The following is a 16,166-nucleotide window of genomic DNA, read 5'->3' as shown; positions in this document are numbered from 1 at the left end:
GTCTAGTCTGTGTGTGTGTGTGTGTGTGTGTGTGTGTGTGTGTGTGTGTGTGAAGCACAAAAGAAGCATTAACTAATGTGAAGAAACTAATGTGAACCAAGTCATGGAATCTCTTTTTGCTTTTAACTTGATCCAGCATTGTTTTGGATAATTCCTGAAGTCATACCACAGGAACTCAACCTTTTGAGGGAGTTATCATTAGTACACAAAAGGATAAAAATTAGAGCATATTTTTCAGAAGTTACACTTACTTTAGAAGATATATTGATGATAAAAGAGCTTTAGCATCTTAAATAACAAAGGTAGATTAAAGATGACTATACTTACCATAATACAAAAATGTCAAATTCATATTAGTATTTTTTTTATGGTCTCAAACATCTAGGACCTTCCTGGATCAACAAAACAGAGAAAGCTTTCTTCAGAGGTAGAGATAGCCGAGAGGAGAGGCTCCAGTTGGTGCAGCTGTCCAAGGAAAATCCACAGCTACTAGATGCAGGAATCACAGGATACTTCTTCTTCCAAGAGAAAGAAAAGGAGCTTGGAAAAGCTAAATTGATAGGTTTCTTTGACTTCTTTAAGGTATGTGATTAGGTCTTCCTGGATAGATATAAAGTGATGAACTTGTGTTAAAAGTCAAACAAACAGCTGGGGTTGGGCAGATTTCTACCCAGATTTTATGACCCAGCACACACGTTCTTTTCAGACACAGAGAATTACAAAACTCGTGCAATTTCTTTTTCGTTTGTTGTTAACTTTGTCTACAAATAGCTCAGAACTGTATTTAGTACTCAAAATATAGTACAAGGATTAGTTTAGGATTTTGGTATATTTCCATGTTTTTCTCTTTTTTGTATTTTTTTTAATAAACTGGGAATATAAATGTCTCACATAAAATGATCTTGTAAATAAATAAAAACAGTTTGAATTTCATGCTAGGAAAATGATGTTCAAGTCCCACCTCTAGTCCTGCCTCTACTAACTTTGGGGCTGTCATCTCTTTAGCACCTCTCGCCTCTAACACATGTGAGCCTGCCCAGCTCCTTCAGAGCACCGTATATGAGGCTCATGGAGATAGAGATGTGAATAACGTGACAAAAACGAACTGGCTGTGACAAAATCTAAAGCCCTTGGTACCAATTATTTAAGAAAATATTCATTTTGATATATGGCAAAACCAATACAATATTGTAAAGTTAAAGAAAATAAAATTTAAAAAAAATTCCTGGGAAAAAAAAAAAAAGAAAATATTAATTACCAAATCTGTATGTCCTCTTCCTCTCAATGTGGTATAATGAAGAGAGCATGGGGTTTGGCCTCATACAATAGAGGTTTATAAAGATCTCTGAAATGAGTGTTATCATTTATTAAAAAGAAGGAGATGATAATATCTGCTTCACATTATTATACTTGAATGAAAAATGATTTTGAGTTATAAATCAAAATCATTTAAAAAACAAATGTAATTTGTTTATTAATCCAACAAACATGTCGACAGTATATGTACTGTGTCACCAGCATCACACTAGTCCTTATCTTCTCCAGGTTTCTGTTTCCTCAGCTTTAAAACCAGACTTTGAGATAATGCCTTCCCTTTTCATACTTACATGGGTGTAAGGCAAAACTGAAATAATGTATAAATTAAAGTGTAAATTATTATCAATATTAAGCTTGAATAAATATAGAGCTTTGGAAGTAGTTTTCTCACCTGGTTACAGAAATCTGAATTCCCCATTACATAGACATAGTTAAAAGAGCCATTCCTATTTCCTAAAATTATTTATCACCTTATCTTTAAATATGTTGTATTTCTTAAAATTGACCTGATGAATGCTGCTTATGATTTTAATACAAAGAGAAGATGTGTGTTACAAAATAAAATGTAAAGCTTCTAAATATTATCTTGGAAAATAATTTCTTTATATTTAATATTACAATGTTGACTGGACACAGAAGTGAAGCAAATGACTGCTAAAACTTTTATGTTTGTTTTAATCTTTTAGTACAAGTATCAAGTGAATGTGGATGGGACCGTGGCTGCTTATAGATATCCATATCTCATGCTTGGTGACAGTTTGGTTCTGAAGCAGGACTCACCATATTATGAACATTTCTATACGGCACTGAAGCCGTGGAAACATTATATTCCAATTAAAAGAAATCTTAGTGATCTACTGGAGAAAGTTGAATGGGCCAAGGTATGCTTTCCATAATTTTAATTTCTTTAGGCAATAACAAGTTCACCAGTATTATTTAGTTACACAAGTTTCATCATAACACAATTTGACATAATTTAGGTAAATTAAATGTCATTTTGTGAAATTTTTGTTTCCCTGAAATCAACATCAGGAAGAATCAACATCAGGACCATTTTGAATGCCCCCTATCAATATGTTTGCGAAGAAGGCAATGGTACCCCACTCCAGTACTCTTGCCTGGAAAATCCCATGGATGGATGAGCCTGGTAGGCTGCAGTCCATGGGGTCGCTAGGAGTCGGACACGACTGAGTAACCATTTTCCCTTTTCACTTTCATGCGTTGGAGAAAGAAATGGCAACCCACTCCAGTGTTCTTGCCTGGAGAATCCCAGGGATGGGGGAGCCTGGTGGGCTGCCGTCTCTGGGGTCGCACAGAGTCAGACACGACTGAAGTTACTTAGCAGCATCAGTATGTTTGAGGATTTTTAGAAGATTTGAAGTACAGTGTTACATACAATATAGGTTTTTCTAAAGGATCACTATTCACGCACACACACCAAATACAAATAACATACACCAAATGCAAATTATAGATTAAAAAGACCAGGGTTAAAGTGCTTTATGCACAAGAAAATATTTAAAGCAATTATGGTACCCCTTTATTTTCCCCAGTCAGAAAAAAGGGCACAAGTTTTTTAATTAATTTTTATTGAAGTAAAGTTGATTTACAGTGTTGTTAGTTTCTGCTGAACAGCCAAGTGAATCAGTTATACATACACATGTATCCATTCTTTTTTAGATTCTATTCCCATAGAGGTCATAACAGAGGACTAAGTAGAGTCCCCTGTGCTACACAGTAGGTTCTTGTTAGTTATCTGTTTTATACTGCATATATGTCAATCCTAATATCCCAATTTATCCCTCCCCTTTCCCTCTTGGAAACCATAATTTGTTTTCTATATCTGTGACTCTATTTTTGTTTTGCAAATAGATTCATTTGTATCATTTTCTTTTAGATTCCACACATAAATGCTATCATATGCTTGTCTTTCTCTGTCTTACTTCACTCAGTATTGACACTCTCTGTGTCCATCCATGTTGCTGCAAGTGGCATTATTTCCTGCTTTTTATGGCTGAGGAATATTGGAGAAGGAAATGGCAACCCACTCCAGCGTTCTTGCCTGGAGAATCCCAGGGACGGGGGAGCCTGGTGGGCTGCCGTCTATGGGGTCATACAGAGTCGGACATGACTGAAGTGACTTAGCAGCAGCAGCATGGCTGAGTAATATTTCATTGTGTATATGTACCACAACTTCTTTATACATTTATCTGTCAGTGGACGCTTAGGTTGCTTCCCTATTTTGGCTGTTAAAAATAATGCTGCAATGAACATTGGGATGCATGTATGATTTTCTCGGGATAACAAGTTCTTAACGAATGCATGCTGTACAACATCCCAATAATCACAAGCTTTCCATAAAATAAGAATTCTTTCTTTTAAAGGAAGAATACTAAAAAGCTCTTGTATTTTATTGTGAAATTATAAAATTTATCCTTCCATTGTAAGTCTTTATTCTGTTTCTGAGAAGCAATGTGGCTATGGAAACAACTGGATATCTGACACAGAATATTTTTGTGACCCTTCATAAAGACTCAGAATTGCTTGCAAATGGCTTTTCCTGGGAGCAGCATCATATAATATTAGATATTTTATAAAAGTATAATTAGGAATATTGACTTCCTGTATTGAAGGAATAGCTGGTGAGTACTAATGACTGAATTTTTGATTAAAACAATAACATAGTCTTTCATGAGTACCCTTTTAGAACAACTTTTTGGTTCAAGCTAAATATTTAAATAAGATGTTATAGCATAAAAACCAATTAATTCTATTCTAGTTTGTATTTTAATATCAAGCAGAGTTAGACTGAGGGAACAGATGATGAGCCCCAGATTCCCTGAGTAGCTTGGAAAGTACCAAGACAGTCACAATAGGGGCTGTATGTAGATTGTTGCACTAGGGGGATCCCAACCATGCACGATTATTTGCATATATAGCAGAGATGTCCAGGAAAGTACTTTGTCTGTTTCCATAGCCTCATTCTGAAGTTATATTTTCATCACATTTCATCTCTCCCATGATGTTCACGTTCAACCCTACATCTGTCCTACCTCCCACTTAGCTTTCTTTGTGGGTTGCAGGAGTAATTTTCATTCATTGTTTCTTTTTAAACTTTTCAGGAAAATGACGAAGAAGCCAAGAAGATTGCAAAAGAAGGACAGTTGACTGCTAGGGATCTGCTACAGCCACACCGGCTTTACTGCTACTATTACACAGTACTACAGGTCAGTTCAGAGGATCCATCCTGCTTGGTTGAATGTCCTCAGGCCAAAAAATGGCCTGAGTCCTTGCTTCCTGAAGGGGGTCAAGAGTCAGCCTGTGGAACTCTGGCTACACTGAGGCACCAACCTATAGAAAGATAGTGCTAAGTCCCTTTGTGGCCACCATATTTTTATCTCCGTTCAGTTTTTAGAAGAACAATGCTTATAGAGACCTTACAAATATAGATTAAAAGCTCTGAACCTCAGAGAATATCTTTCCTCATATGGAAAACAGGAGGGTTAGACTCGAGATCATTAACATCTCTTTCTGCTCAAAATATCCACCTCTTCATTCTCCTTATTAATTAGGATTCGTGCTTTTGCTGTCAGTATAGGGTGGAAAGCAAATATTTAATTTGTTGTATAGAACAAACATGAAAAGTTGACCCTTGACCCTTGAACAAAATGGGTTTGAACCATGCAGGTCCATTTATAGGTGGATTTTTTTTTTAGTAGTAAATATTACAGTACTGAGGCTTCCCTTGTATCTCAGTGATAAAGAACTTGTCTGCCAATGTAGGAGATGTAAGAGACGTGGGTTTGATCCCTGGATCAGAAAGATCCCCTGGAGAAGAAAATGGCAACCTGCTCCAGTATTCTTGCTGGAGAATCCCATGGACAGAGGAGCTTGGTGGGCTACATGGGGTCACAAGAGTCAGACACAACTGAGCACGTACAGGCACACTATAGCACTGCACGATCTGAGGACATGGAACCATGCGTACTGAGGAACCACAGAACTGAAAAATCCGATGTAAAGGAACATTTCAGTCAGTGGCCAAAGTGGAGGGACATTTCAGTCCCATCACCATTTGCAAAACGCACATGACTACAGGCCTAAAGGGAAGGATGTATAAAAACCACAGACTTTACTTTGAGATGCTTATCATCTTTGTTCACTGATTTGAATATTCAACAATGTTAATTATTTATTAACATGTGGAGGATGAATTCAAGAAGTGCTCTTGTTCAAGTAGGGACACTTTGTTTGATGTCCCTTTCCAAGAGGACTCTTACCTATGCATACAATAGTGGATTGGGGCTCCTTGTAAGATTATGAAATAGCACACACGTGCTTATCATAACTAAAGTTAAAATGTCACTTTAGGAGGGAAATAAATCAGACCTTTGGTTTTAGTCTGAAGATACACAGCAACTAGAAACAATAGCATGAGTGGGGATGATTCAGTGGAATGAAGTTTGGACTAATCTTTCCACATTCCAGAAATACGCTGAACGCCAGTTGAGCAAACCTGAAGTACGTGATGGAATGGAACTTGTTCCTCAGCCAGATGACAGTGCATCTTTGTGCCAGTGCCACAGGAGAAGGCCTTTAAGACAAGAGCTCTAAGTTAGTCCAGATTCACGCTCCTGTGTGTGCCAGCAGCAACTTTCATGGCAGCATACACATGGAATCTCAGCTGTGAAGACTGTGAAGACACCCTGGAAGGCTGATGCAGGGGACTGCTTCTCTTTATGGTTTCATGCTATGTGGATGGACAGGGCAATATTAGAGTAAGTATTACCAAATATCTTAGTATATCAATATCTTTTCAGTAAAAACTGCTATTATCATCATCATCATCATAGTTTCTCTAAGAAGAAAACTTGGGGATCATAGTAGATAGGCTTGCCAAAATATAAATAACTTTCTATGAAACTATTTACACTGTATTTATTGGTTTCTTTCCATCCCTTCTTCACTTTCCCTCTTCCCCTTCCAGTTATGAAGAAAATATATTTTTGCAGGGCGCTACAAGCTGCTTTTGGTATTCAGTAATAGCAAGTTTCCTCTTGGAAGATCTGATATGAATAATTAAGGAAGATGAGAATGACTCTGTTATTAAAGGTAGCTTGGATACTGTGGAGGGAAATTATTTTAAAGCTCATTCATATCCTTTTAACTAAGCTTTACTCAAGGTCCAAGACAAAATTAAGCAGAGATAGTGCCTTAAGTTAATAATTCCCAGTCGATCTGAATTGGACACCCATCAAGGACCACCCAATTTTTTAAAATAGATGAGAGAATCCTATGGGTACCTTCATTATCTATATATTTGAATAGATAAATGATAACTGTAGCCATGTAGGGATCTTTAATTCTTTTTAATCTTTAAAAGGGATGCTTGAATACCTCTCCAACAAGCTCCAGGAAGCCTGATATCTTAAGATTCACTAACAAGCTAATGACAAAAGCAAGCATCTATTCTTCACTGTACCCCTTCTGTATCTCACTGTGCTATATTACTAAGATAACAACTTTGGAAATTTACTTTACCTTTTAGGACAGGGTGTAGTATTAAGACTTACAGCCCAGAAATTCATTACACACTCCTTGTAATATCACCAATCTGAAACTCAGTTCATTGAAGAACACACTCCCCAAACAGGAAATATCCACACTCCCAATTTAAAAATATTTACTCTTCTAATTGAAATATTTACCTAACCTGGAAAACAGTGTGACCACTTTAAATTAGCCATATCTATTCTTTACTGAACATCAATAGGGACACAGAATTTTTTTTAAACTAGATGAAAGCAAAACCACATTTTATAACAGTGTAATCAAAACCAAGGCCTCCCTGGTGTTCACCAGTATAAAGAATCTGCCTGCAGTACAGAAGATGCAGGAGATGTGGGTTTTATCCCTGGTTCAGGAAGATCCCCTGGAGGATGAAATGGTGACCCACTCCAGTACTCTTGCCTGGAAAATCCCATGGACAGAGGAGCCTGGCGGGCTACAGTCCATGGGGTCACAAAGAGTTGGATACAACCGAGCACCTACAGCATCTGTCCATGGAAAACACTACTACACACCAGCTGCTCAAAGCACCAGTGCATGAGTGTAAAACAAAGGGCAAGCTGTGCAGTGACTGGATCCTGTGGAGGAGATGGCTGTGAGGATATGTGAGAGTGTTAGTTGCTCAGTTGTGTCCAACTCTTTGCGACCCCATGGACTGTATGTAAGTTAATATAGTAACTACATTTATCAAAAATAAGCTATCATCATTTTGTTACAGGCAAGAATACTGGAGTGGGTAGCCATTCCCTTCTCCAGGGGATCTTCCCAACCCAGGGATCAAACCCAGGTCTCCTGCATTACAGGTGGATTCTTTACCATTTGAACCACCAGAAAAACCCCAATAAAATGTTGGAAACATGTTAGTCATCATGAGGGAGCTGGCTAAATAGATATCTATACATCAAGGAATACAGTTTAACCATTAAACAGAATGCTATGCTAAGTCACTTCAGTTGTGCCCGACTCTGTGTGACCCCATAGATGGCAGCCCACCAGGCTCCTCTGTCCCTGGGATTCTCCAGGCAAGAACACTGGAGTGGGTTGCCATTTCCTTCTCCAATGCATGAAAGTGAAAAGTGAAAAATAAAAGTGAAGTCGCTCAGTCGTGTCTGACTCCTAGCGACCCCATGGACTGCAGCCCACCAGGCTCCTCCATCCATGGGATTCCCCAGGCAAGAGCACTGGAGTAGGGTGCCACTGCAGAATGAATTACCTCTAAATGCCCCATCATGAAAGCGTTTCATGACAGTGTTCAGTGAAAAAAGTTACAGAAGAACATGTATAGTGTGACACCATATATGTAAAAAAACAAAATGTATCCATATGGTTGAAAGGATATTCACCAATATCTGAGGAGGGAATGGAGAGAAGGGAATTTTTACTTTTGCCTTAAACCTGTCTATGGTATTTAAAATGTTTTTACTGTAAGTATGAGTCAGATTGGACAACAATGAAAAATACAAACCTAGGAAAAGAAAATAAATGCATAAAAGATATATATAAGAAGATAAAATGAATATTTATATTTCCTTTGTGCTATTTTAAAATTTACTATGCCTAGAATTTTGTATCATGGGATATATTATTCACACTTTTTAAATAAAGTACACTTTCTAAAGAAATTTGAAAAAGAAAAATTTTGTTTTTTAAGAAAGAGGATTGAACCACCTATAGTTTTGGTATTTCTGTAACTGGGTTCGTCTAGTTTTAATTCTATTATGTCTTCATGAATGAATGAATTAAAACTTCTATCACCAACACTGAATCCCTAGTGAGTAGAAATTAATATTGAAGGAAAAGATATTTGGGCTTGACACTATTATTTTCTGTTATTTCAGGTGAAAATATAGTAAGTGCAGTGTCTTAGTTCATGCTACCATTATAAAAAATTTACCATAGGCTGGGTGGCTTTGACAGAAAATATTTATTTCTCACAGTTTTGGAGGCAGTCAGTCCAAAATCAAACTGCCAGCAGACTGAAGTCTGGTGAGAGCCCATTTCCTGGTTTGCAGACTGATACCTTCTCATTGTATCCTCACATGGTACAAAGCAGAGAGGAAGCAACTCTCTCCTGTCTCTCTTATAAGAGCACTAATTGCATCACAAGGACTCCACCCTCATCACCTAATTACCTCTCAAAGGCTCTGTCTCCAAATACCATCACATTAGGGATGAGGGTTTCAACATATTAATTTGGGGGGTCGGGTACAGGCAAACTTTCAGTCCATAGCGGGCAGAGAGAGGAAACATTCTCTCCTGACATAAGGCCAAGGTAAGAAGAAATACAAGTTTATTATTTAGAGGGGTATGAAATCATCCTTGTGGTGGTGAGTTATGTTTGACTTCCTTTAGTTGAGAAAAAACTAGACAGTAAAAATCCCTCTTCTATGAACAGAATCAGATCTTCTATGCACAGAACCAGAGTTTATCCTATCCCAACCAGTGCTGCCCCTAACTATGCCAACCTCTCATGGAACCATTCCAGTTACTGAGATCAAAGTTTTCTTTTTTAAGCCAAGTTCTCTCTATAGAGCTATATGGAAGAGGAAGCCACACTAAACTCTGATAAGCAACACTGCAACATTTCTTAAACACAGGGAAAAAACAACAACTGGAGTTTGTTTATTCTATGGAAAGGAATTGCAAATCCTGGAAGTGTGCACAGGAAGGGTAGGGGCAACTTATGTACAGGGAGTTATGACTGCCAGAAGTGAGGAAAGAGAGTTAGAAAAGAAGAAATATTTTCATGAGCTACTTGTTTGGTTTCACCCCCAACTGGATGTACACTTCAATACAGTTTGATGCTAACCACCCAGATTTAGCATCAGATCCTACAGGTTTAGGGCTCCTTGTTCCACAAGACTGTCTTTATAGACACCAGGCACAAGTTAGGTTCCCAGGCTACCCACACTTCTGATCAACTGGCTGCTAAATCAGAGGTGCCCATGATAGCCCTCAGGTTCAATAATTCTCTAAAACAACTCATAGAACTCAGGAAAATGCTATATTTAATGACTACCACTTCATTTTAAAGGATACCCATAGGGCAAGCCCTGGATAAATTAACTGAATTTTTAAAAGAAAAAACAAAGCAACAGGGCAATTCTCAACAAGTCCTGGGGATAAGGAAGACAGATTTCTGTCCAAAGAATCAGCTAACAGTGCCCATTCCTATCTCCCAGCCTCTTCAAACTGCTAATGCCCTTACACAATAGACTCCCAGATATTTCTCCAGCAAGGATGGGTTTATTCAGCATCAGGAGAGATCTGCACATGGACCAGAGCCTTGTCTAACTCAATGAAACTAAGCCATTCCATGTGGGGCCACCCAAGACAGATGGGTCATGGTGGAGAGGTCTGACAGAATGTGGTCCACTGGAGAAGGGAATGGCAAATGACTTCAGTATTCTTGCCTTGAGAACCACATGAACAGCAAGAAAAGGCAAAAAGATATGACACTGAAAGATGAACTCCCCAGGTCGGTAGGTGCCCATTATGCTACTGGAGATCAGTGGAGAAATAACTCCAGAAAGAATGAAGGGATGGAGCCAAAGCAAAACCACACCCAGTTGTAATGTGACGGGTGATAGAAGCAATGTTCGATGCTGTAAAGAGCAATAGTGCATAGGAACATGTAATGTTAGGTCCTTGAATCAAAGCAAATTGGAAGTGGTCAAACAGGAGATGACAACAGTGAACATAGACATTCTAGGAATTAGCCAACTAAGATGGACTGGAATGGATGAATATAACTCAGACAACCATTATATCTACTATTGTGGGCAGGAATCCCTTAGAAGAAATGGAGTAGCCATCATAGTCAACAAAAGAGTCCAAAATGCAGTTCAGTTCAGTTCAGTTGCTCATTGGTGTCCAACTCTCTGCAAACCCATGAATCACAGCACTCCAGGCTTCCCTATCCATCACCAACTCGCGGAGTTCACCCGGACTCATGTTTATCGAGTCGATGATGCCATCCAACGATGTCATCCTCTGTAGTCCCCTTCTCTTCCTTCCCCCAATCCCTCCCAGCATCAGGATCTTTTCCAATGAGTCAACTCTTTGCATGAGGTGGCTAAAGTATTGTGGTTTCAGCCTCAGCATCAGTCCTTCTAATGAACACCCAGAACTGGTCTCCTTTAGGATAGACTGGTTGGATCTCCTTGCAGTCCAAGGGACTCTCAAGAGTCTTCCCCAACACCACAGTTCAAAAACATCAGTGCTTCGGTGCTCAGCTTTCTTCACAGTCCAACTCTCACATCCATACATGACCACTGGGAAAACCATGGCCTTGACTAGATGGACCTTTGTTGGCCAAGTAATATCTCTGCTTTGCAATATGCTGTCTAGGTTGGTCATAACTTTCCTTCCAAGGAGTAAGCGTCTTTTAATTACATGGCTGCAATCACCATCTGCAGTGATTTTGGAGCCCAGAAAAATAAAGTCTGACACTGTTTGCACTGTTTCCCCATCTATTTGCCATGGGACAAGTTGCCATTATCTTAGTTTTCTGAATGTTGAGCTTTAAGCAAACTTTTTCACTCTCATCAAGAGGCTTTTTAGTTCCTCTTCACTTTCTGCCATAACGGTGGTGTCACCTGCATATCTGAAGTACTTGGATGCAATCTCAAAAACGACAGAATGATCTCTGTTTGTTTCCAAGACAAACCATTCAATATCACGGTAATCCAAGTCTATGCCCCGACCAGTAATGCTGAAGAGCTGAAATTGAACAGTTCTATGAAGACCTACACAGAGAAGGCAATGGCACCCCACTCCAGTACTCTTGCCTGGAAAATCCCATGGATGGAGGAGCCTGGTAGGCTGCAGTCCATGGGGTTGCTAAAAGTCAGACACGACTGAGCGGCTTCACTTTCACTTTTCACTTTAATGCATTGGAGAAGGAAATGGCAACCCACTCCAGTGTTCTTGCCTGGAGAATCCCATGGATGGAGAAGCCTGGTAGGCTGCAGTCCATGGGGTCGCACAGAGTCAGACATGACTGAAGCGACTTAGCAGCAGCAGCAGCAGCATGAAGACCTACAAGACCTTCTAGAACTAACACCCAAAAAAGATGTCCTTTTCATTATAGAGGACTGGAATGCAAAAGTAGGAAGTCAAGAAACACCTGGAGTAACAGGCAAATTTGGCCTTGGAGTACAGAATGAAGCAGGGCAAAGGCTAATAGAGTTCTGCCAAGAGAACGCACTGGTCATAGCAAACACCCTCTTCCAACAACACAAGAAAAGACTCTACACATGGACATCACCAGATGGTCAACACCGAAATCAGATTGATTATATTCTTTGCAGCCAAAGATGGAGAAGCTCTATACAGTCAGCAAAAACAAGACCAGGAGCTGACTGTGGCTCAGATCATGAACTCCTTATTGCCAAATTCAGACTTAAATTGGAGAAAGTAGGGAAAACCACTAGACCATTCAGGTATGACCTAAATCAAATCCCTTATGATTATACATTGGACATGAGAAATAGATTTAAGGGCCTAGAACTGATAGATAGAGTGCCTGATGAACTATGGACAGAGGTTCGTGATATTGTACAGGAGACAGGGATCAAGGCCATCCCCATGGAAAAGAAATGCAAAAAAAGCAAAATGTCTGTCTGAGCAGGCCTTACAAATAGCTGTGAAGAGAAGCGAAAAGCAAAGGAGAAAAGGAAAGATATAAGCTTCTGAATGCAGAGTTCCAAAGAATAGCAAGAAGAGATAAGAAAGCCTTCAGCCATCAATGCAAAGAAATAGAGGAAAACAACAGAAAGGGAAAGACTAGAGATCTCTTCAAGAAAATTAGAGATACCATGAGAACATTTCATGCAAAGATGGGCTCGATAAAGGACAGAAATGGTATGGACCTAACAGAAGCAGAAGATATTAAGAAGAGGTGACAAGAATACACAGAAGAACTGTACAAAAAAGATCTTCATGACCCGGATAATCACAATGGTGTGATCACTGACCTAGAGCCAGACATCCTGGAATGTGAAGTCAAGTGGGCCTTATGAAATATCACTATGAACAAAGCTAGTGGAGGTGATGGAATTCCAGTGGAGCTATTTCAAATCCTGAAAGATGATGCTGTGAAAGTGATGCACTCAATATGCCAGCAAATTTGGAAAACTCAGCAGTGGCCACAGGACTGGTAAAGGTCAGTTTTCATTCCAATCCCAAAGAAAGGCAATGCCAGAGAATGCTCAGACTACCACACAATTGCACTCATCTCACATGCTAGTAAAGGAATGCTCAAAATTCTTCAAGCCAGGCTTCAGCAATACGTGAACTGTGAACTTCCAGATGTTCAAGCTGGTTTTAGAAAAGGCAGAGGAACCAGAGATCAAATTGCCAACATCTGCTGGATCATGGAAAAAGCAAGAGAGTTCCAGAAAAACATCTATTTTTGCTTTATTGACTATGCCAAAGCCTTTGACTGTGTGGATCACAATAAACTGTGGAAAATTCTGAAACAAATGGGAATACCAGACCACCTGACCTGCCTCTTGAGAAATCTGTTTTCAGGTCAGGAAACAAGTTAGAACTGGACATGGAACAACAGACTGGTTCCAAATAGGAAAAGGAGTACATCAAGGCTGTATATTGTCGCCCTGCTTATTTAACTTATATGCAGAGTACATCATGAGAAATGCTGGGCTGAAGGAAGCACAAGCTGGAATCAAGATTTCCGGGAGAAATATCAATAACCTCAGATATTCAGACGACACCACCCTTATGGCAGAAAGTGAAGAAGAACTAAAGAGCCTCTTGATGAAAGTGAAAGAGGAGAGTCAAAAGTCGGCTTAAAACTCAACATTCAGAAAACTAAGATCATGGCATCTGGTCCCACCACTTCATGGCAAATAGATGGGGAAACAGTGGAAACAGTGGCTGACTTTATTTTTCTGGGCTCCACAATCACTGCAGATGTTGATTGCAGCCATGAAGTAAAAAACGCTTACTCCTTGTAAGGGAAGTTATGACCAACCTAGATAGCATATTAAAAAGCAGAGACATTACTTTGCCAACAAAAGTCTGTCTAGTCAAAGCTATGATTTTTCCAGTGGTCATTTATGGATATGAGCTGCTGCTGCTGCTGCTGCTAGTCGCTTCAGTTGTGTCCGACTCTGTGAAACCCCATAGACGGCAGCCCACCAGGCTCCTCCGTCCCTGGGATTCTCCAGGCAAGAACACTGGAGTGGGTTGCCATTTCCATCTCCAATGCATGAAAGTGAAAAGTGAAAGTGAAGTTGCTTAGTCGTATCTGACTGTCAGGGACCCTGTGAACTGCAGCCTACCAGGCTCCTCCATCCATGGGATTTTCCGGGCAAGAGTACTGGAGTGGGGTGCCACAGTTGAACTATAAAGAAAGCTGAGTGCTGAAGAAGTGATGCTTTTGAACTGTGGTGTCGGAGAAGATTCTTGAGAGTCCCTTGGGCTGCAAGAAGATCCAGCCAGTCCATTCTAAAGGAGATCAGTCCTGGGTGTTCACTGGAACGACTGATGTTGAAGCTGAAACTCCAATACTTTGGCCACATGATGCAAAGAGCTGACTCATTGGAAAAGACCTGGATGCTGGAAAAGATTGAGAGCAGGAGGAGAAGGGGACAACAGAGGATGAGATGGTTGGACGGCATCACCGACTCAATGGACATGGGTTTGGGTGGACTCCAGGAGTTGGTGATGGACAGGGAGACCTGGCATGTTGTGGTTTATGGTATTGCAAAGAGTCAGACATGACTGAGCGACTGAACTGAACTGAACTGAACTGAGGAGAGATCTGCAAACTAGGCATGCAACCTAGGTGAGACACATGCAAGTCCCCAAAGGGCAAGGAAAGGAGAATGCTTTAATAAAGAGGAAAATGTAGTTGGGAGGGGCACAGTAAACCAAGAGTCCATGGCCTTTCATTGGCTGAGTCCTTGCCAGAAAAGAAGCCCCTTCTTCCAGTTGGGCTCTACTACTGGGATGGGTGTGAGGGCTCCCACTACTGGTCTCCTAATTCTATTTAATTTAGATATCTTGATATCATTTTTCACCGGCTAACCCCCTCTGGCTTCTTTTAGGCCACTGCAAGACTGTGCCTTTGATCCACATGCACTCCTCATGTGTGACATTGTGGTTTTTCTACTATATTAGGTATTTTTGAAAGACCCCATGCTAACATGGGGGGCAGGCTTATCCACTGTTGAGGTTTGTTCCAGTGTCTAAGTTGTAGAGGAAAGAAATAGCATGTAATTGTGACTCCTCTACCTCTGCACAAAATATTCTTCTCTTAGATTAATTCCGTTTTTTTCCTTATCTCTTGTCTTTACTTGGCTTATAAATCTTTGCCTTCTAACTAGAAAGCAAAAATATTAATTTTATTAGTATAATAATAACTGCTGTATAATAATAAAAAGAAGAGCTGGGGGGAAAGAGGAGAATAAGGAGGGATATGGGGAACAGAGAGAAGGAAGGAAAGTTTGTAAAACCACCCAGAAGTTCCTCTGAGTTCTGTTTCCTAATTAATTGTTCCTAGATTTAAGCAGGTGCCTATAAATAAATCAACAGAAAAACTGATGGTTTTAAGTCTTAGTAATCCTTTGTGACTAAAGAAACTTTTTCTTTAAAAAAATTTCAAATATTTTTACATATATTGCATGTGTGCTAAATCACTTCAGTCGTTTCTGAATCTTTGTGACCCCATGGACTGTAGCCCCGCCAAGCTCCTCTGTCCGTGTGATTCTCCAGGCAAGAATACTGGAGTGGATTGTCATGCCATCTCCCAGGGGATCTTGCACAACCAGGGACGGAACTCTGGTCTCTTATGTGTTCTGCATTGGCATGTGGGTTCCTTTCCATTTGGGAAGCTGCCGGGAGCCGGTGTGAGGAGCTCTGCCCATGGCAAAGGTCATGAGGAAGAAGGCTCGGCATACGCAAAGTTGGGATCGAGCCTCAGGAGTCCCCCTGGAAATTCTCAAGCATCTACCCCCAAAACCAGAGTCTGCCTACTTTCTGCTTTGTACTCTCACCTACACCTCTGACTTTACAGGGGGCTGTCCCCCACTACTTCTCTCTGAAAAAAAGAGTTAACTTACAGCTCCAGTTAATAAAGTTCCTGGGTGTGATAGTGTTTCAACCTACAAACTTCTTTGGAAGTCCTCTAGCCTGCCTGAATAGGTTTTTCCGGCCACATGTGATTGCTCAGAGCCTCCCAACTGTGAGAGGCATGAGATGTTCTGAACTGTCTAAATACAGATTCCTTTGAGCAGTTAAAAGTTTGATTAGAA

General features: G+C 40.1%; 1 protein-coding gene across 1 annotated transcript in view; it reads left to right on the top strand.

The window, feature by feature from the left end:
• KDELC2 (KDEL (Lys-Asp-Glu-Leu) containing 2) overlaps positions 1-8,504 on the top strand; it is a 33,847-nt gene extending 25,343 nt beyond the window's left edge. Inside the window, exons 6-9 of the mRNA XM_010862924.1 lie at positions 386-582; positions 2,004-2,198; positions 4,440-4,544; positions 5,806-8,504. Coding sequence (XP_010861226.1) covers positions 386-582; positions 2,004-2,198; positions 4,440-4,544; positions 5,806-5,931 — 623 coding nt within the window. The 3' untranslated portion in view covers positions 5,932-8,504. The remainder of the gene's footprint in view (positions 1-385; positions 583-2,003; positions 2,199-4,439; positions 4,545-5,805) is intronic.
• The last annotated feature ends 7,662 nt before the right edge of the window (positions 8,505-16,166 follow it).

This window comes from Bison bison, unplaced genomic scaffold (assembly GCF_000754665.1).
Source record: "Bison bison bison isolate TAMUID 2011002044 unplaced genomic scaffold, Bison_UMD1.0 scf7180017864485, whole genome shotgun sequence".
NCBI classification, from domain to species: Eukaryota; Metazoa; Chordata; class Mammalia; order Artiodactyla; family Bovidae; genus Bison; species Bison bison.
The sequence above is the reverse complement of the archived record's forward strand: the minus strand, read 5'-3'. Positions and strand labels throughout refer to the sequence as shown.